The sequence below is a fragment of the Oncorhynchus masou genome, chromosome 13 (assembly GCF_036934945.1).
Source record: "Oncorhynchus masou masou isolate Uvic2021 chromosome 13, UVic_Omas_1.1, whole genome shotgun sequence".
Taxonomy (NCBI): Eukaryota; Metazoa; Chordata; class Actinopteri; order Salmoniformes; family Salmonidae; genus Oncorhynchus; species Oncorhynchus masou.
In genome coordinates this window covers 97,461,161-97,485,649 of record NC_088224.1, presented here as the reverse complement: position 1 = coordinate 97,485,649, position 24,489 = coordinate 97,461,161, and the positions used below count along the sequence as shown (strand labels likewise).

Below are 24,489 nucleotides of genomic sequence, written 5' to 3'. Positions count from 1 at the left end.
CCAGACTGATGTAGAATACTACTATACCAGACTGATGCAGAATACTACTGTTCCAGACTGATGTAGAATACTACTGTTCCAAACTGTCTGCAGTGCTGCTTATGCATGTAATGCTTTTCATAACAATTATGTAAAACTATGAGGTGTTTACATTTGGACTTATATTTATATTGTTGTCATTTAGCAGACACTCTACTGTTTAAATATACATTGTTGTCATTTAGCAGACACTCTACTGTTTAAATATACATTGTTGTCATTTAGCAGACAGCCAGTCAGCCAGCCAGTCAGCCAGCCAGTCAGCCAGTCAGTCAGCCAGCCAGCCAGTCAGCCAGTCAGTCAGTCAGTCAGCCAGTCAGCCAGTCAGTCAGCCAGTCAGCCAGCCAGTCAGTCAGCCAGTCAGCCAGCCAGTCAGCCAGCCAGTCAGTCAGCCAGCCAGTCAGCCAGTCAGTCAGCCAGTCAGTCAGCCAGTCAGCCAGCCAGTCAGTCAATCAGTCAGCCAGTCAGTAAGCCAGCCAGTCAGCCAGTCACTTTTCTCTTCTTCTACATGGTATTCTTATCATTGTCACACCTTCATACTTGTAATTCATCATGTAGTACCAACAGCAACACTAGATAGCCACACAGTGCTTAAGCAATATTGATATGTAAAGGACTATGAATCAACTCCTCTGTGCCAACCTAGCAAATGCTAATTTGGAGTTTTGACATCATCATCATTATCTCTCTGTGTTCCATAGGTGAGTGATTCCTCTGGCTCCAATTAGGATCTACAGTGTTATACGGTAATATAATGGCCCTCCTTTACCACGTTATTCATTCACACTACACACGCACGCACGACACACACACACACACACACACACACACACACACACACAGACACCAGCTCATAGCCGTCCAGTTTCAGTGTTATCGGTACACACAACCATACTGACACACATCAACGCTCCCATCTGTTTCTGAACAACATCTTAATTTCATGTGAGCTGGTATACGTAGTGGAGTGTTTCTACAGCTACATGTTGTTGGTTTTATTGCACAAGGGTAATATGTATTATGGTAGATTGTGTGAGGTAGCTGAATGACATTTCTGTTCGGTTGCATTCTCCCTTGTATTTATTGTGAGCACAAATGTGTCTCAGTTCCTTTATCAAACTCTCTGTACTGCTTTAGGTCACACACATTGCTGTGGTTCTATGGGAATAAAACTAGACTGTTGTGTAAAACCCTCTAGCCGTTTTCACTTAAAGTTTATATTTATTTTCTGTTCGTGCTCGACAGGCTGGCCTGAATAAGCAGCGTTAGGTTACACTTTTCAATTGTGTAGAGTCAGCAATATAATTCAGTATTTCCCAAGAGAAACGTGATCCGGGCTACATTGGTAGTTTTATGCCTGTAGGCTACAATCTGATACTTATAACTCGCCCATGTAATAAACCAACTGAGATGTGTAGGTTAATATATACTTTAAAATGATGGTTGAGAAAACACAGAAGGCATTATCATCTAACTTTATTTATTTACGAGTTAACGTTTAAACTACATTTTTGTTTAGTTTACGTTGAGTGTAGTTTTAACTCATTAACAACCAAGACACATACAGCAGTTTCTAATATTTGGCAAGGCAAACCAAACGCGTCCCAAACCTTACCAGCAGGAGTCTCACAATCACGGGTCATTTTGGTGAAGGGCTCTGGAGAAAATGTTGATGAGAAAAGAACATATCTTCGGCGGAAGTACCGGGAAAGTGGGAGGGAAAACAAGTTTCGACAACTCTAGATTGCGAATAACACCGGTATAGCATGATGAAAACAAACTTCTGTTAGGTAAATACTTTTATGATCGGAAAATAACTTTTAAAATAGTTTATTGTGCGGGACACACAGTCTTACTTTCGAGTTTACAATGGGACTCCCAACTCTGGAGTTTAGCGATTCTTTTCTGGATAGCCCTGATTTCAGAGAACGGCTAAAATATCATGAAATAGAGTTGGACCGAACAAACAAATTCATCAAAGAACTGATCAAAGACGGGAATATGTTGATAACGGCGCTAAAGAGTAAGTAGCGTTCTCATCCTCTTCATCGTGATCATCTTCAAATGTCTAACTTCAAACTGTGTTGCATTTGTTTCAGATGAAAATGTTACTTGAATGTCTAGATTGTGTGTTATCACATTTTGGAACAAAGCGTTTTTGTGTGATAGGTTAAAGATACCCCAATATACTATTATTAAAGTGTAGCTTAATGGTTTGTCACGTATCCTCACCATCCAATCGGCGTCGAGTATCCCCTTTGAACCCGTGGACGTTTATGGCACGGGAATCTTTACTCCGCTGAAGTGGAAAATGAGACGTTTACTACGCGCCCCTGTCAGGCGACGATAATAAGTGGACATCTGCTCATGTTATTTCACACGTTCTCCTTTTCCTTTCAATAACCCTGTTTTATCCATGAATACAATTACATAGGATTTTACCATTTCAAGTTTGATAAAAAAAAAGTAAAGACTGAAAAAGAATGAATTCCCGAGAGAAAGAGAGAGAGAGCAATCAGACCCATTACAGGAGATAATGCTTGGGGGTAAGGGCCTCTCCAGGCCTCCCAGGCCTATTTTTTTAAATGTATTTATTCATTTTGTAACCTTTATTTAACTAGACAAGTCAGTTTAAGAACAAATTCTTATTTACAAAGACGGCCTACCCCGGCCAAACACGGATACAGCCTGGAATTGAACCAAGGTGTCTGTAGTGACGCCCTGAGAGGCAGTGCCTCAGACTGCTGCACCTCTCGGGAGCCTCTTCAATCACTCGACAGAGGAAAGGAATAGTGAGAATGGTTGCAGTATGGAACCATAGTCACCATGTGTTAGTAGCTATGAGGATGTGTTAACACCTATGAGTTAGCAGAGTGCGGGCATATATCTTTGTTAAGTGCCCTTTTTAAAATAGTTTGGATTCATTAGGTTAGTACTTTCTTACCCCTCCGTATTCTGCAAAGCAAGCCGATAACAATACTCATTGGTGAGTATGTTCTACTGTAATTCAACACTGTAGCCATATTATCCTTATATTCATTTCCACGGCAGAAAAGAGACATGAACATACAGACAGACTACAGTGGAAGGTTACTGTTTCTATTCAGTCCCTTGTTTTATCAGAGTTGTGTGACTCCAGGGCCTTTTGGAACAGCAACACGATCAACACGATCAACACGATCCTTTTCCCTCTTTCACCACATACTGAAGTATTCCCAGCGAAGACAAAGGAATCTAACCGCTAGTTGTTTGGCCCTCTTGTTTAAGCAGTAAGCAGAAATCTAGTCCTTGTTTAGATGGTAACGTGACTACCCACCATAAGGAGACCTAATGCCCCAAAGGTGTTTCTAAAGCAGTCACACAACATTGCTGTTTAAGGAGCCTCTACTGCGGTCCTTATTTTACCATCTCTCAGTGGTTTCAATGTGGTGGTGCAGTAAGAATATCTTATCTGGACGTCTCTTATCGCATCTTATCTCTCGATTCATATCTAGCCCTTAATGGAGAACTCTTGCTGTATGTGAAACTACACCTAAACGCTATGTGAAACTACACCTAAACGCTATGTGAAACTACACCTAAACGCTATGTGAAACTACACCTAAACGCTATGTGAAACTACACCTAAAAGCTATGTGAAACTACACCTAAAAGCTATGTAAAACTACACCTAAAAGCTATGTGAAGCTACACCTAAAAGCTATGTGAAACTACACCTAAAAGCTATGTGAAACTACACCTAAAAGCTATGTGAAACTACACCTAAAAGCTATGTGAAACTACACCTAAAAGCTATGTGAAACTACACCTAAAAGCTATGTGAAACTACACCTAAAAGCTATGTGAAACTACACCTAAAAGCTATGTGAAACTACACCTAAACGCTATGTGAAACTACACCTAAAAGCTATGTGAAACTACACCTAAAAGCTATGTGAAACTACACCTAAACGCTATGTGAAACTACACCTAAACGCTATGTGAAACTACACCTAAACGCTATGTGAAACTACACCTAAACGCCATGTGAAACTACACCTAAACGCCATGTGAAACTACACCTAAACGCTACGTGAAACTACACCTAAACGCTACGTGAAACTACACCTAAACGCTACGTGAAACTACACCTAAACGCTACGTGAAACTACACCTAAACTCTATGTGAAACTACACCTAAATGCTATGTGAAACTACACCTAAACGCTGTGAGATTACACACTTCTTACACACTTCACCATATTGGGTCTATTTCAATATGCATGCTACCGTGATCCAAGCTACCATGATCCAAGCTACCGTGATCCAAGCTACCGTGATCCAAGCTACCGTGAGTCCAAAGTTTACGAAACGGAGCGGCACTTCTCAGATGCATATTCCTCTTGTACACATTCTGAAGCATTCACCAATGCAAGCTTAGATGGAAAGTATGAACGGAAATATGACCCACCATGTAAAAAACTACGCAAAATGTATTGAAATCAATGTCAGAGATTATTTGGGCTGCAGCGAGACAAAATGTATTGAAATCAATGTCAGAGATTATTTGGGCTGCAGCGAGACAAAATGTATTGAAATCAATGTCAGAGATTATTTGGGCTGCAGCGAGACAAAATGTATTGAAATCAATGTCAGAGATTATTTGGGCTGCAGCGAGACAAAATGTATTGAAATCAATGTCAGAGATTATTTGGGCTGCAGCGAGACAAAATGTATTGAAATCAATGTCAGAGATTATTTGGGCTGCAGCGAGACAAAATGTATTGAAATCAATGTCAGAGATTATTTGGGCTGCAGCGAGACAAAATGTATTGAAATCAATGTCAGAGATTATTTGGGCTGCAGCGAGACAAAATGTATTGAAATCAATGTCAGAGATTATTTGGGCTGCAGCGAGACAAAATGTATTGAAATCAATGTCAGAGATTATTTGGGCTGCAGCGAGACAAAATGTATTGAAATCAATGTCAGAGATTATTTGGGCTGCAGCGAGACAAAATGTATTGAAATCAATGTCAGAGATTATTTGGGCTGCAGCGAGACAAAATGTATTGAAATCAATGTCAGAGATTATTTGGGCTGCAGCGAGACAAAATGTATTGAAATCAATGTCAGAGATTATTTGGGCTGCAGCGAGACAAAATGTATTGAAATCAATGTCAGAGATTATTTGGGCTGCAGCGAGACAAAATGTATTGAAATCAATGTCAGAGATTATTTGGGCTGCAGCGAGACAAAATGTATTGAAATCAATGTCAGAGATTATTTGGGCTGCAGCGAGACAAAATGTATTGAAATCAATGTCAGAGATTATTTGGGCTGCAGCGAGACAAAATGTATTGAAATCAATGTCAGAGATTATTTGGGCTGCAGCGAGACAAAATGTATTGAACTCAATGTCAGAGATTATTTGGGCTGCAGCGAGACAAAATGTATTGAACTCAATGTCAGAGATTATTTGGGCTGCAGCGAGACAAAATGTATTGAAATCAATGTCAGAGATTATTTGGGCTGCAGCGAGACAAAATGTATTGAAATCAATGTCAGAGATTATTTGGGCTGCAGCGAGACAAAATGTATTGAAATCAATGTCAGAGATTATTTGGGCTGCAGCGAGACAAAATGTATTGAAATCAATGTCAGAGATTATTTGGGCTGCAGCGAGACAAAATGTATTGAAATCAATGTCAGAGATTATTTGGGCTGCAGCGAGACAAAATGTATTGAAATCAATGTCAGAGATTATTTGGGCTGCAGCGAGACAAAATGTATTGAAATCAATGTCAGAGATTATTTGGGCTGCAGCGAGACAAAATGTATTGAAATCAATGTCAGAGATTATTTGGGCTGCAGCGAGACAAAATGTATTGAAATCAATGTCAGAGATTATTTGGGCTGCAGCGAGACAAAATGTATTGAAATCAATGTCAGAGATTATTTGGGCTGCAGCGAGACAAAATGTATTGAAATCAATGTCAGAGATTATTTGGGCTGCAGCGAGACAAAATGTATTGAAATCAATGTCAGAGATTATTTGGGCTGCAGCGAGACAAAATGTATTGAAATCAATGTCAGAGATTATTTGGGCTGCAGCGAGACAAAATGTATTGAAATCAATGTCAGAGATTATTTGGGCTGCAGCGAGACAAAATGTATTGAAATCAATGTCAGAGATTATTTGGGCTGCAGCGAGACAAAATGTATTGAAATCAATGTCAGAGATTATTTGGGCTGCAGCGAGACAAAATGTATTGAAATCAATGTCAGAGATTATTTGGGCTGCAGCGAGACAAAATGTATTGAAATCAATGTCAGAGATTATTTGAGCTGCAGCGAGACAAAATGAACTCATGACTTCAGGAATGAAATGTTTCCTTTGCACAGCCCTTTTATCTTGATATGTTATTAAATACATACTGTGTTATTTTGGTTTATCTGTCTACAATACCCTCTGAAGTGTGCATAGATCACAACTCCATAGTAAGTCAATAGGGCAAACTGGATAACTAACGAGCCAGGAATAATTGACAGCTAGTCATCTGCCTGTCATTACATTAGTTTTAGGTCGTTTTTGCCTGTTGAACTTTTTTTATTTATTTTTTATTTCACCTTTATTTAACCAGGTAGGCTAGTTGAGAACAAGTTCTCATTTACAACTGCGACCTGGCCAAGATAAAGCATAGCAGTGTGAACAGACAACACAGAGTTACACATGGAGTAAACAATTAACAAGTCAATAACACAGTAGGAAAAAAAGGGGAGTCTATATACAATGTGTGCAAAAGGCATGAGGAGGTAGGCGAATAATTACAATATTGCAGATTAACACTGGATTGATAAATAATCATGTACAGGTAGAGATATTGGTGTGCAAAAGAGCAGAAAAGTAAATAAATAAAAACTGTGGGGATGAGGTAGGTGAAAATGGGTGGGCTATTTACCAATAGATTATGTACAGCTGCAGCGATCGGTTAGCTGCTCAGATAGCTGATGTTTGAAGTTGGTGAGGGAGATAAAGGTCTCCAACTTCAGCGATTTTTGCAATTCGTTCCAGTCACAGGCAGCAGAGTACTGGAACGAAAGGCGGCCGAATGAGGTGTTGGCTTTAGGGATGATCAGTGAGATACACCTGCTGGAGCGCGTGCTACGGATGGGTGTTGCCATCGTGACCAGTGAACTGAGATAAGGCGGAGCTTTACCTAGCATGGCCTTGTAGACGACCTGGAGCCAGTGGGTCTTGCGACGAATATGTAGCGAGGGCCAGCCGACTAGAGCATACAAGTCGCAGTGGTGGGTGGTATAAGGTGCTTTAGTGACAAAACGGATGGCACTGTGATAAACTGCATCCAGTTTGCTGAGAAGAGTGTTGGAAGCAATTTTGTAGATGACATCGCCGAAGTCGAGGATCGGTAGGATAGTCAGTTTTACTAGGGTAAGCTTACTAGAACTCGCTATATTATTACTAGCCTAATTGTTCATTTGTAGTATAGCTAGTAACATATTATATTGGCATATTTTGACAGGGTTCACAGAGTGCCTGAAGGCTGTGTAGTAGACCAAATACTATACAAGCACTATTGACGTGCTTTTAGGGCCCATAATGCAATTCTACCGAAAATGGTTGTATCTTCACAATATTTTCAGATTTTAAGAAAATGGCAGAAAATATGCAGCCCGAAGTCCGACAAGAGAGGATACAAATGAACTGCTTTGACTAATTAGTCTGACGAGAGTGGATACAAATGAACTGCTTTGACTAATTAGTCTGACGAGAGAGGATACAAATGAACTGCTTTGACTAATTAGTCTGACGAGAATGGATACAAATGAACTGCTTTGACTAATTAGTCTGACGAGAGTGGATACAAATGAACTGCTTTAACTAATTAGTCTGACGAGAGTTGATACAAATGAACTGCTTTGACTAATTAGTCCGACGAGAATGGATACAAATGAACTGCTTTAACTAATTAGAACAAATGTTAAGAAAATGTTGAGCAATGTATAAAGTAATGACTTTTCAAATGTACACGTTATGTTGGCTGACAATTTGTTAGCTACGGTATCCTTACGAACCGCATATCATTACAGCAGTTTCTAAAATCCTGTTTTTGCTTTGTTATTATGGGTTATTGTGTGTAGATTGATGAGGGGGGGGGAAATGATTTAATGCGTTTTAGAATAAGGCTGTAACGTAACACTAAATGTGGAAACAAGTCAAGGGGTCTGAAGGAACTGTATATGCTCAGGTGTAGGGCTTTATGGGAGTTGAAGATGGCTGCCGGTCTCTGCAAGGGTTAGTGTGGGTTATTATGAGCCCTAGGAGTTAGTCAGACTGATATTTAGTCTTTATATTCATTTGAGCGGTGAAGCATGGTGCTCCAGCATCTCGTTGAATGATTTGTATATATTTTTAAATACCTGCACCTGCTCCAAGAACCTTTAATATAAAAAACATGCAGTGGATATTCTGCTTCCTGCCTCTTCCTGCCTCTTCCTGCTCACCAACACCAGCCAGACAGCTCCAACCAACTAGAGAAAGTAAGGTGCATACCATCCAGCCTTACACAGTGGGACTACGATGTTTCAGTAGTAGAATTAGGATAAATGCATGTTCTAGTTTATAGTGTCTACCAAGCCATTTAGACTCAAATCGAAGAGAGGTCTGTGTGTCCCTCCACAGTCTGTTTCTCTGTGGTGATCTTTGTGTATCATGTCATTAACTTGTCTTGTAGACTACTAATGCAACGCCAACGTATTATGGTAGTACATCCGACTGGTGCTTAAAAACTCAACAGTATGCCCTGTAGAGAGTACGTTGCTGACAGTACTGAACCAATAGCAGTGAACCTCCTCTTACTCCATCTACCATCGTTGTTGTCATCAGTCTCTCTTGTTAACCCTTTATGATTTTATTTATAGCCTGGCCGTTTTAAATACAAACAACGTATTATGGTCACTCCCAGTCTACTAGATTACTAATGTGTTCTAGTTACTCCCAGTCTTCTAGATTACTAACGTGTTCTAGGCACTCCCAGTCTTCTAGATTACTAATGTGTTCTAGTCACTCCCAGTCTTCTAGATTACTAATGTGTTCTAGTCACTCCCAGTCTTCTAGATTACTAATGTGTTCTAGTCACTCCCAGTCTTCTAGATTACTAATGTGTTCTAGTCACTCCCAGTCTTCTAGATTACTAATGTGTTCTAGTCACTCACAGTCTTCTAGATCACTAATGTGTTCTAGTCACTCCCAGTCTTCTAGATTACTAATGTGTTCTCGTCACTCCCAGTCTTCTAGATTACTAATGTGTTCTCGTCACTCCCAGTCTTCTAGATTACTAATGTGTTCTAGTCACTCCAAGTCTTCTAGATTACTAATGAGTTCTAGTCACTCCCAGTCTTCTAGATTACTAATGTGTTCTAGTCACTCCCAGTCTTATAGATTACTAATGTGTTCTCGTCACTCCCAGTCTTCTAGATTACTAACATCATGTTCTCGTTACTCCCAGTCTTCTAGATTACTAATGAGTTCTAGTCACTCCCAGTCTTCTAGATTACTAATGTGTTCTAGTCACTCCCAGTCTTCTAGATTACTAATGTGTTCTAGTCACTCCCAGTCTTCTAGATTACTAACATCATGTTCTCGTCACTCCCAGTCTTCTAGATTACTAATGTGTTCTAATCACTCCCAGTCTTCTAGACTACTAACATCGTGTTCTAGTCACTCCCAGTCTTTTAGATTACTAATGTGTTCTAGTTACTCCCAGTCTTCTAGATTACTAATGTGTTCTAGAGTCACTCCCAGTCTTCTAGACTACTAACAACATGTTCTAGTCACTCCCAGTTCTCTAGATTACTGACATCGTGTACTAGTCACTCCCAGTCCTCTAGATTACTAACATCGTGTTCTAGTCACTCCGTCTTCTAGACTACTAACAACATGTTCTAATCACTCCCAGTCTTCTAGACTACTAACAACGTGTTCTAGTCACTCCCAGTTCTCTAGATTACTGACATCGTGTACTAGTCACTCCCAGTCCTCTAGATTACTAACATCGTGTTCTAGTCACTCCGTCTTCTAGACTACTAACAACATGTTCTAATCACTCCCAGTCTTCTAGACTACTAACAACGTGTTCTAGTCACTCCCAGTTCTCTAGATTACTGACATCGTGTACTAGTCACTCCCAGTCCTCTAGATTACTAACATCGTGTTCTAGTCACTCCGTCTTCTAGACTACTAACAACATGTTCTAATCACTCCCAGTCTTCTAGACTACTAACAACGTGTTCTAGTCACTCCCAGTTCTCTAGATCAGGGGTTCCTATTTGTGATTGTTGATACCGATCTAAAACAACACGTAAATCTGCGATGCTTTAGGCTAGAAACAAGCGGTAAAATACCAGACGAAGACGCATCTCTGATGCACTTGGAAGTATCTTTGGTTTGTCTCTTTGACATTCAGCAGCTGAGCTCAAACTTTCTAAATTAGAGGAGAAGTTGGACTGTGCTTGGGAAGTAATCTAACACAATGTGTGGCTGTCGCTATTAATTGATCTATTCACTTTCTGTTAAAAAAAAGAATTACATTGTGGGTTCATATACATTATCATAATACAACATATATGTAAAAAAGGATAATTACATTGTGGTTTATATACATTATCAAAATAAAACATATTTGGAAGCAGAATAACTTTGGGTAAATTGGGCCTAGATTGATGATTATGATTACTATGATGATAATGATGATGATTGTCACGGTTTTCATATGGTGAAGGAGAGTCGGACCAAACTGCAGCGTGTCTATTGTGATCCATGTTTAATAAAACTAACGTAATACGAATCAGTACAAAACACTACAAAACAAATAAACGAAAATGAAAACAGCCTAAACTGGTGTCAACTAACACAGCACAAGGACATCAAGACACTAAGGACAATCACCCACGGCAAACTCAAAGAATATGGCTGCCTAAATATGGTTCCCAATCAGAGACAACGATAAGCACCTGCCTCTGATTGAGAACCACTCCAGACAGCCATAGACTTTTCTAGATAACCCCACTAGCTACAATCCCAAATACATACACACCAAAACCCCAAGACAAAACACACCACAATACAAAAACTCCATGCCACACCCTGGCCTGACCCAATACATGAAGAAAAACACAAAATACTTAGACCAGGGCGTGACAGAACCCCCCCCCAAAGGTGTGGACTCCCGAACGCACCTCAAAACAATAGGGAGGGTCCGGGTGGGCGTCTGTCCATGGTGGCGGCTCCGGCGCGGGACATGGAACCCATTCAGTCAATGTCTTAGTCCCCTCTCCTCGCGTCCCTGGATAGACCACCCTCGCCGCCGACCATGGCCCAGTAGTCTTCACCCAGAACCCCACTGGACTGAGGAGCAGATCGGGACTGAATTGCAGATCGGGAGTGAGAGAAAGCTCGGGAGTGAGAGAAAGCTCGGGAGTGAGAGAAAGCTCGGGAGTGAGAGAAAGCTCGGGAGTGAGAGAAAGCTCGGGAGTGAGAGAAAGCTCGGGAGTGAGAGGAAGCTCAGGCAGGTTGATGGATCTACCAGATCCTGGCTTGCTGGTGGTTCCGGCAGATCCTGGCTGACTGGCGTATCCTGGCTGACTAGCAGATCTGGCAGATCCTGGCTGACTGGCGGATCCTGGCTGACTGGCGGATCTGGAAGAGTCTGGTTGACTGGCAGATCTGGAAGGGTCTGGTTGACTGGCAGATCTGGAAGAATCTGGCTGACTGGCAGATCTTGAAGAGTCTGGCTGACTGGCAGATCTGGAAGAGTCTGGCTGACTGGCAGATCTGGAAGAGTCTGGCTGACTGGCAGATCTGGAAGAGTCTGGCTGACTGGCAGATCTGGAAGAGTCTGGTTGACTGGCAGATCTGGAAGAGTCTGGTTGACTGGCAGATCTGGAAGAGTCTGGCTGACTGGCAGATCTGGAAGAGTCTGGCTGACTGGCAGATCTGGAAGAGTCTGGCTGACTGGCAGATCTGGAAGAGTCTGGCTGACTGGCAGATCTGGAAGAGTCTGGCTGACTGGCATATCTGGAAGAGTCTGGCTGACTGGCAGATCTGGAAGAGTCTGGCTGACTGGCAGAGTCTGGCTGACTGGCAGATCTGGCGACGCCGGGCAGACTGGCGACGCCGGGCAGACTGGCGACGCTGGGCAGACTGGCAGCTCCTTGCAGACTGGCAGCTCCTTGCAGACTGGCAGCTCTAGCTGCTCCATGCAGACCAGCAGCTCAGGCTGCTCCGAACAGGCAGGAGGCTCCGGCAGCGCTGGAGAGGAGAAAGGCTCCGACATGGCAGGAGAGGCGAGGCGCACTGTAGGCCTGATGCGTGGTGCTGGCACTGGTGGTATTGGGCCGAGGACACGCACAGGAAGCCTGGTGCGGGGAGCTGCTACTGGAGGGCTGGGGTGTGGAGGTGGTACTGGATAGACCGGACTGTGTAGGCGCACTGGAGCTCTTGAGCACCGAGCCTGCCCAACCTTACCTGGTTGAATACTCTCGGTTGCCCTGCCAGTGCAGCGAGGTGGAATAGCCCGCACTGGGCTATGTAGGCGAACCGGAGATACCGAGCGTAAGGCTGGTGCCATGTAAGCCGGCCCAAGGAGACGCACTGGGGAACAGATGCGTAGAGCCGGCTTCATGGCTTTTGGCTCGACGCTCAATCTAGCCCGGCCGATACGCAGAGCTGAAATATACCGCACCGGGCTATGCACCCGCACTGGGGACACCGTGCGCACCACTGCATAACACGGTGCCTGCCCGGTCTCTCTAGCCCCCCGGTAAGCACAGGGAGTTTGCGCAGGTCTCCTACATGGCGTAGCCATACTCCCTGATAGCCCCCCCCCAATACATTTTTGGGGCTGATTCCCGGGCTTCCATCCACGTCGCCGTGCTGCCTCCTCATACCAGCGCCTCTCCGCTTTAGCCGCTTCTAGTTCCTCCTTGGGGCGGCGATATTCACCAGGCTGATCCCAGTGTCCTTTTCCGTCCAGTTCTTCCTCCCATGTCCAGAAATCCTTAATACGCAGCTCCTCTTTGGGCTGCTCCTGCCTGTTGACACGCTGCTTGGTCCGTTTATGGTGGGTGATTCTGTCACGGTTTTCATATGGTGAAGGAGAGTCGGACCAAACTGCAGCGTGTCGATTGTGATCCATGTTTAATAAAACAAACGTAACACGAATCAATACAAAACACTACAAAACAAATAAATGAAAACCGAAACAGCCTAAACTGGTGTCAACTAACACAGCACAAGGACATCAAGACACTAAGGACAATCACCCACGGCAAACTCAAAGAATATGGCTGCCTAAATATGGTTCCCAATCAGAGACAACGATAAGCACCTGCCTCTGATTGAGAACCACTCCAGACAGCCATAGACTTTGCTAGATATCCCCACTAGCTACAATCCCAAATACATACACACCAAAACCCCAAGACAAAACACACCACAATACAAAAACTCCATGCCACACCCTGGCCTGACCCAATACATGAAGAAAAACACAAAATACTTAGACCAGGGCGTGACAATGATGATGATTATTATCAATAAATATCCTACCTAAACGATGTCATGAGTCTTGTTAAACTATGTGTCAATGTCAACAGTGAAGAGGCGACTCCGGGATGCTGACCTTCTAGGCAGAGTTTCTCTGTCCAGTGTCTGTGTTCTTTTGCCCATCTTAATTTTTTATTTTTATTGGCCAGTCTGAGATATGGCTTTTCCTTTGCAACTCTGCCTAGAAGGCCAGCATCCCAGAGTCACCTCTTCGCTGTTGACATTGTGACTGGTGTTTTGCGGGTACTATTTAATGAAGCTGCCAGTTGAGGAATTGTGAGGCATCTGTTTCTCAAACTAGACACTGTAATGTACTTTTCCTCTTGCTCAGTTGTGCACCGGGGCCTCCGACTCCTCTTTCTATTCTGGTTAGGGCCAGTTTGCGCTGTTCTGTGAAGGGAGTATTACTCAGCATTGTACAAGATCTTCAGCTTCTTTGCAATTTTTCAGAACAAGAATAGACTGACGAGTTTCAGAAGAAAGTTCTATGTTTCTGGCCATTTTGAGCCTGTAATTGAAACCACAAGTGCTGATTCTCCAGATACTCAACTACATTTACATTTACATTTAAGTCATTTGGTGAATTCACCTTATGACATCCAGTCTAAAGATTGCTTCTTTAATCAGAACAACAGTTTTCAGCTGTGCTTACATAATTGCAAAATTGTTTTCTAATGATCAATTAGCCTTTTAAAATGATAAACATGGATTAGCTAACACAACGTGCCATTGGAACACAGGACTGATGGTTGCTGATAATGGGCTTCTGTACGCCTATGTAACTATTCCATAACAAATCCCTTCAAATCCCTTTTCCAGCGACAATAGTAATTTACAACATTAACAATGTCTACACTGTATTTCTGATCAATTTGATTTTATTTTAATGGACTAAAACAAGGAATTGTCTAAGTGAACCCAAACTTTTGTAGCTTCAGGTCAGACCTCGTTGATACAATGTTGCAGGTTTGCTAGAGCAAGCTACAGGTCAGACCTCGTTGATACAATGTTGCAGGTTTGCTAGAGCAAGCTACAGGTCAGACCTCGTTGATACAATGTTGCAGGTTTGCTAGAGCAAGCTTCAGGTCAGACCTCGTTGATACAATGTTGCAGGTTTGCTAGAGCAAGCTTCAGGTCAGACCCCGTTGATACAATGATTCAAGTTGGTTGCAGACAGGCCATGTGCAGCCAATGTGATTTCTATGATATTTATTTTAATCAGGATATTTTCTACCTGCAGGCTGCAATCTTTTTATTTGTTGGCTTTATATTGGCTATTTTTACATATCTGGCAATAGAAGTGACTTTTTATCATTTTCATTTAGATTTGGATAGAATTTTGATTAACTACATGACAATGATTATGCGATATGAAGACATTCCTATAAATGTAATTAAACTGTTTCAGGAACATTTGCATATGAAAACCATAAGTTGCACGCAGATCTACGTAGGTAATAGGCTGCCATTTGGGAACCATTATATAACTAGGTGTTGGAAGTAGCAGGGTGTGTGCTGATTGACACGTCTCAACCTGCGTCAGACTCCGTTAGTCAACAGGAGGGAATCAGGACAGAAACACTGAGCTAGTTGCACTATGTGTGGTCATTGTGAAGAACTAGCCTGAAAAAATGGTTGAGCTATAAAGTGGGCTTGTCTGTCTCGGTTTGTGTGGTCGTTGTGAAATGTAAAAACATGCTTGGGCTACAGTAGACTTACATCTGTATTTACAGTTGAGCTACAATATCTAGGCCTGTCATATGCTCTCTTCAGGGTTACAGCTCTGTCTGAGGTAACTGTCTGATTCTCTCTTCAGGGTTACAGCTCTGTCTGAAGTAACTGTCTGATTCTCTCTTCAGGGTTACAGCTCTGTCTGAGGTAACTGTCTGATTCTCTCTTCAGGGTTACAGCTCTGTCTGAGGTAACTGTCTGATTCTCTCTTCAGGGTTTACAGCTCTGTCTGAGGTAACTGTCTGATTCTCTCTTCAGGGTTACAGCTCTGTCTGAGGTAACTGTCTGATTCTCTCTTCAGGGTTTACAGCTCTGTCTGAGGTAACTGTCTGATTCTCTCTTCAGGGTTACAGCTCTGTCTGAGGTAACTGTCTGATTCTCTCTTCAGGGTTACAGCTCTGTCTGAGGTAACTGTCTGATTCTCTCTTCAGGGTTACAGCTCTGTCTGAGGTAACTGTCTGATTCTCTCTTCAGGGTTACAGCTCTGTCTGAGGTAACTGTTTGTCTGATTCAGGAAGAGCCGATCGTCAGCCCTCTTTTTCTTTTTTTTCAGGGTCGTGAGTTTCTAGCTGATGGAATGTATTGGAATGTGGTCGCCCTGGAGACAGACACACTCTGTAGCCAGGGGGCTGTTGGTCATGTGGTCGCCCTGGAGACAGACACACTCTGTGTGGTGTGGTGGTGGTAGTGTGGTGGTGTGGAGTGGTAGTGTGGTGGTGGTGTGTTGTGGTGGTATGTGGTGGTGTGTGTGGTGGTGTGGTGGTGGTAGTGTGGTGGTGTGGAGTGGTAGTGTGGTGGTGGTGTGTTGTGGTGGTATGTGGTGGTGTGTGTGGTGGTGTGTTGTGGTAGTGTGGTGGTGTGGAGTGGTGGTGTGTGGTGGTGTGGTGTGTTGTGGTATGGTGGTGGTGTGGAGTGGTGGTGTGGTGTGGTGTGTGGTGGTGTGGTGTGTTGTGGTAGGGTGGTGGTGTGGAGTGGTAGTGTGGTGTTGGTGTGGAGTGGTAGGGTGGTGGTGTGGAGTGGTAGGGTGGTGGTGTGGAGTGGTAGGGTGGTGGTGTGGAGTGGTAGGGTGGTGGTGTGGAGTGGTAGTGTGGTGGTGGTGTGGAGTGGTAGGGTGGTGGTGTGGAGTGGTAGTGTGGTGGTGGTGTGTGGTGGTAGTGTGGTGGTGTGTGTTTTCTCAGTGGTGAAATCAGATTTTCAAGAAGCATGACTAGTGAAAAACATTTAAAAGATAAAGGACATTTTTTTTAAATGTCTGATGATGGTCTTCACAGCATGATGCTAGTATTACCTGATGATGGTCTTCACAGCATGATGCTAATCTGATGATGGTCTTCACAGCCTGATGCTAATCTGATGATGCTCTTCACAGCATGATGCTAGTATTACCTGATGATGGTCTTCACAGCCTGATGCTAATCTGATGATGGTCTTCACAGCATGATGCTAATCTGATGATGGTCTTCACAGCATGATGCTAGTATTACCTGATGATGGTCTTCACAGCCTGATGCTAATCTGATGATGGTCTTCACAGCATGATGCTAGTATTACCTGATGATGGTCTTCACAGCATGATGCTAATCTGATGATGGTCTTCACAGCATGATGCTAATCTGATGATGGTCTTCACAGCATGATGCTAATCTGATGATGGTCTTCACAGCATGATGCTAGTATTACCTGATGATGGTCTTCACAGCATGATGCTAATCTGATGATGGTCTTCACAGCATGATGCTAATCTGATGATGGTCTTCACAGCATGATGCTAGTATTATCTGATGATGGTCTTCACAGCATGATGCTAATCTGATGATGGTCTTCACAGCATGATGCTAATCTGATGATGGTATTCACAGCATGATGCTAATCTGATGATGGTCTTCATAGCATGATGCTAATCTGATGATGGTCTTCACAGCATGATGCTAATCTGATGATGGTCTTCACAGCATGATGCTAGTATTACCTGATGATTGTCTTCACAGCATGATGCTAGTATTATCTGATGATGGTCTTCACAGCATGATGCTAGTATTATCTGATGATGGCCTTCACAGCATGATGCTATTATTACCTGATGATGGTCTTCATAGCATGATGCTAATCTGATGATGGTCTTCACAGCCTGATGCTAATCTGATGATGGTCTTCACAGCATGATGCTAGTATTATCTGATGATGGTCTTCACAGCATGATGCTATTATTACCTGATGATGGTCTTCATAGCATGATGCTAATCTGATGATGGTCTTCACAGCCTGATGCTAATCTGATGATGGTCTTCACAGCATGATGCTAGTATTACCTGATGATGGCCTTCACAGCATGATGCTAGTATTATCTGATGATGGCCTTCACAGCATGATGCTAGTATTACCTGATGATGGTCTTCACAGCATGATGCTAGTATTACCTGATGATGGACAGTAGAGGGAGGCTCCAAGATGGCAGTTTGAGCGCACTCTTCCTACCTTGTTCTGCATACCAACTTTTGAAAGATAATGAAAAGGGTATTATTTTGAATTACCAATGTAATTCTTAGCTTGCTAAAAACAGCAGGTTGTTGATGATTTAAGGTGTGACCGCGGCGCTGACAGAAAGATGCATCTTATTACTACCTCCTCAGCCTGCAATGCTCATCGAATGTCGTCACACAGGAGGCAAATGCTTTGATTGACAACTGCCACAACTATTCTGGTCTGCCGGACTCTCTGACACTTACCGTGTCAGACGAGGATTCTCCTTCTCCTCAGTTAGGAGCTTCCAAGAAAGGCATGTTTGAACTGGGCCCAGATGGCGCTGCCAATAATGATGTTATGGCCACTCTTTCCAGGTTCATCAATGCACCGGTCCGATGTCATAGAGGAAATGGTTGGCGACAACGCAATGAAAATCGAGGCCTTAAAAAACAAACAAAAAACAGTTGACTTTGCATACATGGAAATCAAGGAGGTTAAGAAGAAGGTCGCCCACATCGAAGAGCGTGTCGCAAATAGAGGAGGGAAAGATGGACTTGTGCCAAAGAAGAATCTCAGAACTCGAAAGTTATGGAATCTGAGACTGTATGGAGTTCCCGAGGCAGATGGGGAGAACGTGCGGCAAGAGACCATCAAAGTCTGCCAAGCTATCCTAACTGAGGAGAAGGCTAAGCTTGCAAACACTGTACATCGCCGAGGGCACGAGGAGTCAGGGTGACTCCAAGCCCAGAGGTGTCGTTCCTCAGTTCACATCACGGATCTCCAGGGATGCTACTTGGAAAGCAGACAGAAATCAACTTTCCTACAGGACAACAACCTGCGGTTTGCTGAAGTCCTCTTGAAAGCAGACAGAGAAATCAACTTTCCTATGTGACAACAACCTGCGGTTTGCTGAAGTCCTCTTGAAAGCAGACAGAGAAATCAACTTTCCTACGGGACAACAACCTGCGGTTTGCTGAAGTCCTCTTGAAAGCAGACAGAGAAATCAACTTTCCTATGTGACAACAACCTGCGGTTTGCTGAAGTCCTCTTGAAAGCAGACAGAGAAATCAACTTTCCTACGGGACAACAACCTGCGGTTTGCTGAAGTCCTCTTGAAAGCAGACAGAGAAATCAACTTTCCTACGGGACAACAACCTGCGGTTTGCTGAAGTCCTCTTGAAAGCAGACAGAGAAATCAACTTTCCTACGTGACAACAACCTGCGGTTTGCTGAAGTCCTCTTGAAAGCAGACAGAGAAATCAACTTTCCTACGTGACAACAACCTGCGGTTTGCTGAAGTCCTCTTGAAAGCAGACAGAGAAATCAACTTTCCTACGTGACAACAACCTGCGGTTTGCTGAAGTCCTCTTGAAAGCAGACAGAGAAAGGAGAGAGAATGTGGCCAGCTGTGGAAAAGTAGGAAAAGAGGGGAAGCTGCTTACTTCAATGGAGGACGCGCTTTCATCAACGGATCCAAAAGAAACCTTCCTTCTTGAGGACTGTCATTAGCTGTGCTTAGTGGTCAACCTAGATAGCTACCTCTGATGTGAGCAGATCCCACTCCCGGCTCTTAAGGTGATTTCACCTTCGTTCTAACTGCACAGGACTACTGGAGAAATGGATATTTACTATTTTATTTGTTCTCTCACTTCTGATATGTAGTATAGGCTGTGAGCAAGCTCTTTGTTGTTTCTTGTTCTGGCAGTTATCTTTGTTATGCTTAAACTATTCTTACTCAATCATTTATGTCTATATTGTGTGTACGCTGGTTTCTTTTCAGATTTACTCGATTTGCGATTGTTGTTTAGCTCGTAGTACATTCTGTTCTATATTCCACTTTTTCGTTGTCTATAGTTTCACTCAATGCAGGGGGTTAAGACGTAATGTAAAGTTGCCAAACTGCTTTAAACAGTTTTTTCAAGAGTCTCATTCAGTTTCTACCAATGTGAACTTCTGGAGATCTCAGTGGGGTAATGATGTATGTGTCTCTGATGGTTCTGAACACTCTGCTGGAGTTTCCACTAACCAATCATTTTGCACTCCGACTGTGACCCTTCTGGTCACATTTTTTTATCTTGTTTGTCAACTGTTACATCATCATTATTATTGTTACCAATATTTATGGAAACCATTCCAAACTTGAAAATGATCACTTACTTGAATCTTTGGGAAAGCGTATTCTCCATTGGCTAACCAAGTTCCCTAATGCTTTACTTATAGTAGGCTAACCAAGTTCCCTAATGCTTTACTTATAGTAGGCTAACCAAGCTCCCTAATGCTTTACTTATAGTAGGCTAACCAAGTTCCCTAATGCTTTACTTATAGTAGGCTAACCAAGTTCCCTAATGCTTTACTTATAGTAGGCTAACCAAGTTCCCTAATGCTTTACTTATAGTAGGCTAACCAAGCTCCCTAATGCTTTACTTATAGTAGGCTAACCAAGTTCCCTAATGCTTTACTTAAAGTAGGCTAACCAAGTTCCCTAATGCTTTACTTATAGTAGGCTAACCAAGCTCCCTAATGCTTTACTTATAGTAGGCTAACCAAGCTCCCTAATGCTTTACTTATAGTAGGCTAACCAAGTTCCCTAATTCTTTACTTATAGTAGGCTAACCAACTTCCCTAATGCTTTACTTATAGTAGGCTAACCAAGTTCCCTAATGCTTTACCTATAGTAGGCTAACCAAGTTCTCTAATGCTTTACCTATAGTAGGCTAACCAAGTTCCCTAATGCTTTACTTATAGTAGGCTAACCAAGTTCCCTAATGCTTTACTTATAGTAGGCTAACCAAGTTCCCTAATGCTTTACTTATAGTAGGCTAACCAAGTTCCCTAATGCTTTACTTATAGTAGGCTAACCAAGTTCCCTAATGCTTTACTTATAGTAGGCTAACCAAGCTCCCTAATGCTTTACTTATAGTAGGCTAACCAAGTTCCCTAATGCTTTACTTATAGTAGGCTAACCAAGTTCCCTAATTCTTTACTTATAGTAGGCTAACCAAGTTCCCTAATGCTTTAGTTATAGTAGGCTAACCAAGTTCCCTAATACTTTACTTGTAGGAGGTCGTGGATTTTTATATTTTTCTGAATAATTGAATTGATAAATGGCCTCTGGGACAGTCCACTTCTATGAATGTAAGTTTGAGGCAGTTTATGGAAAGGTTTGATATTCTAGATATTTGGAGAGTAAAGTCCTAACGACAAGTCTTTCACATGGAGTAATGAGGCTCCAGACAATCACCACAGTTGGCTGGTGGCGAAATGTTTTGATAAACAAGGTATTTCTGTCAACATCCTGGCCACTCCCCTTACTGATCATAGAGCTATTGATATTGACATTAAACTTTTTATCTCTGATAATGGCCTTGGCAGAGCATCCTACTGGAAGCTTAATCTCTATATATTAAAACATGAGTTGGTCAAGATGGAGATAAACAATGTAATTACACACTTTTAGAACAAAGCTATAAATGACAATTCATACAGTAATGAATCCAATCGAGAATCTGTGCAAAGAACTGAAAACTGCTGTTCACAAATGCTCTCCATCCAACCTCACTGAGCTCGAGCTGTTTTGCAAGGAGGAATGGGAAAAAATTTCAGTCTCTCGATGATCAAAACTGCTAGAGACATACCCCAAGCGACTTACAGCTGTAATCGCAGCAAAAGGTGGCGCTACAAAGTATTAACTTAAGGGGGCTGAATAATTTTGCACGTCCAATTTTTCAGTTTTTGATTTGTTAAAAAAGTTTGAAATATCCAATAAATGTCATTCCACTTCATGATTGTGTCCCACTTGTTGTTGATTCTTCACAAAAAAATACAGTTTTATATCTTTATGTTTGAAGCCTGAAATGTGGCAAAAGGTCGCAAAGTTCAAGGGGGCCGAATACTTTCCCAAGGCACTGTATATATACATATACATACATTTGAGGCCTTTTGCACACTATCATAATTTTGTATTCTCTTTGTATTCTCTTTGTATTCTCTTTGTATTCTCTTTGTATTCTCTTTGTATTCCAAATCCAGCAGTCGGTTTATACATCCAATGAATCCACAAATGTAGTCAAACATTAAAACATCTAAAAGATCAACTTTATGATACGTAAATATCATTCAATTCACAGCCAGGGTAAACAAATGTTTTTGATATGATGGAAGCCACAGTGAATGGAATGTCATTTATTTTTTTCAATTAATTAATTGGCACAGATTGGATAGCTGAACGAGCATATCCTGCTGTGAATTGATAACATGAACGACCCACTGAAGTGGAATTTGAGCCCTCTAGTTGATTGATAACATGAACGACCCACTGAAGTGGAATATGAGCCCTCTAGTTGATTGATAACATGAACGACCCACTGAAGTGGAATATGAGCCCTCTAGTTGATTGATAACATGGACGACCCACTGAAGTGGAATATGAGCCCTCTAGTTGATTGATAACATGAACGACCCACTGAAGTGGAATATGAGCCCTCTAGTTGATTGATAACATGGACGACCCACTGAAGTGGAATATGAGCCCTCTAGTTGATTGATAACATGGACGACCCACTGAAGTGGAATATGAGCCCTCTAGTTGATTGATAACATGGACGACCCACTGAAGTGGAATATGAGCCCTCTAGTTGATTGATAACATGGACGACCCACTGAAGTGGAATATGAGCCCTCTAGTTGATTGATAACATGGACGACCCACTGAAGTGGAATATGAGCCCTCTAGTTGATTGATAACATGAACGACCCACTGAAGTGGAATATGAGCCCTCTAGTTGATTGATAACATGAACGACCCACTGAAGTGGAATATGAGCCCTCTAGTTGATTGATAACATGGACGACCCACTGAAGTGGAATATGAGCCCTCTAGTTGATTTGGGATATACTGTCAAATTATATTGTCACTGTATCTAAAGCGAACTAGGAATATTTTCATCAAAGCCTTCAAAAAATGTAATTATGATTGGTATTAAGCTCAGAGACATATCAATTATACAACAGCAATTTGTTCAACAACACAACACTTTCCCACAATAGTTCCCCATCATGTTCTCAGGTACATCAGAACTTCAGCAATTTCAGTTTCAACATTTTCTCTTTAATGTGTGCAGTTATACCACATTCCTCAGAGAGAGAGAGAGAGAGAGAGAGAGAGAGAGAGAGAGAAAAGAAAGAGAGATAGAGAGAGGGATGAAGAGAGAGTGAGAGAGAGGGATGAAGAGAGTGAGAGAGAGGGAGGGGGAGAGAGTAGGACAGAGAGAGAAATAGAAGGGGAGAGAAAGAGAGAGAGTAGGACAGAGAGAAGTGATTGAGAAAGGGAGGAGAGAGAGAGAGAGAGGGAGAAGGAGAGAGAGGGGAGGAGAGAGAGAACAATAGATGTGTCATATTTGTCAGTAGAAAATGTGTGTTTAGCACGGTGGCTTGACCTTCATGTGGGATAAAGTAATAACAAAGTAATGTTCAGGAGTGACAGTTGTTATACTCAAAGTAAGAAAATGCAATCTCCTTAAATAATAAATACAAATAGTTCACTTGCAACTCATTAGACATTCCACACACACACACGCAGCACGCATGCACACACACACCACATACCATACACAACACACACACACCACACATACACACACACAGCATACATACACCATACACACACATCATACACACACACACACCACACACCACACACTGAGCAGCGTCTCTGAATGAAGAGGGTTAAATACCAGTTTTCTTTAATATCCGAGACCAACGCTCACCTTCCGCTGACTAGGATAAATATAATTGAGAGAGGTCAGGAAATATATAATTACTACTGATGATTATCATGCTCTCAGCGCTGAAACCTCCATGTTGCTTTGAATTATATCTGTATGGTTAATTTGACACAGACGAGCCTGTTGTACCTAACCTACTGTATATAATAGCAAGAACGAATGTTTGTAAAAGACTAGCCTTGTTGTGTCCATTAAGCCCCATGCTGACGCCACAGACCAGTAATATCCACGCCACAGACCAGTAATATCCACAATCTGACCATCATGTTTCATACCCAAAACATTTCAGGAGATGAAGGCTTCTACACCTGCATTGCTGTTTGGGGTTGTACCTGGCAGGTTCCTTTTTAATTTGTGTGAGATTGAGGACATCATGCTTTCTACACCTGCATTGCTTGCTGTTTGGGGTTGTAGGCTGGGTTTCTGTACAGCACTTTGAGATATCAGCTGATCTACGAAGGGCTATATAAATACATATGATTTGATTTGATTCTAGCTGGTTTCAGAAAAATGCTCTACTATATACATGGTATAATGGGATACTATATACATGGTATAATGGTATACAATATACATGGTATAATGGTATACTATATACATGTTATAATAGTATACTATGTATGGTATACTATATACATGGTATAATGGTATACTATGTATGTTATACTATATCCTTGGTATAATGGTATACTATATACATGGTATAGTATATACATTTACATTTACATTTAAGTCATTTAGCAGACGCTCTTATCCAGAGCGACTTACAAATTGGTGAATTCACCTTCTGACATCAGTGGAACAGCCACTTTACAATAGTGCATCTAAATCATTTAGGGGGGGGTGAGAAGGATTACTTTATCCTAT

The 24,489-nt window shown here is 42.1% G+C and overlaps 1 protein-coding gene across 2 annotated transcripts in view; it reads left to right on the top strand.

Moving 5' to 3' along the window:
* Positions 1 to 1,729: 1,729 nt before the first annotated feature.
* Positions 1,730 to 24,489, top strand: part of LOC135553260 (rho GTPase-activating protein 42) — a 240,268-nt gene continuing 217,508 nt past the window's right edge. For both annotated transcript variants that reach the window (XM_064985435.1, XM_064985434.1), the window contains exon 1: positions 1,730 to 2,062. In XM_064985435.1, coding sequence (XP_064841507.1) covers positions 1,909 to 2,062 — 154 coding nt within the window. In that variant the 5' untranslated portion in view covers positions 1,730 to 1,908. The remainder of the gene's footprint in view (positions 2,063 to 24,489) is intronic.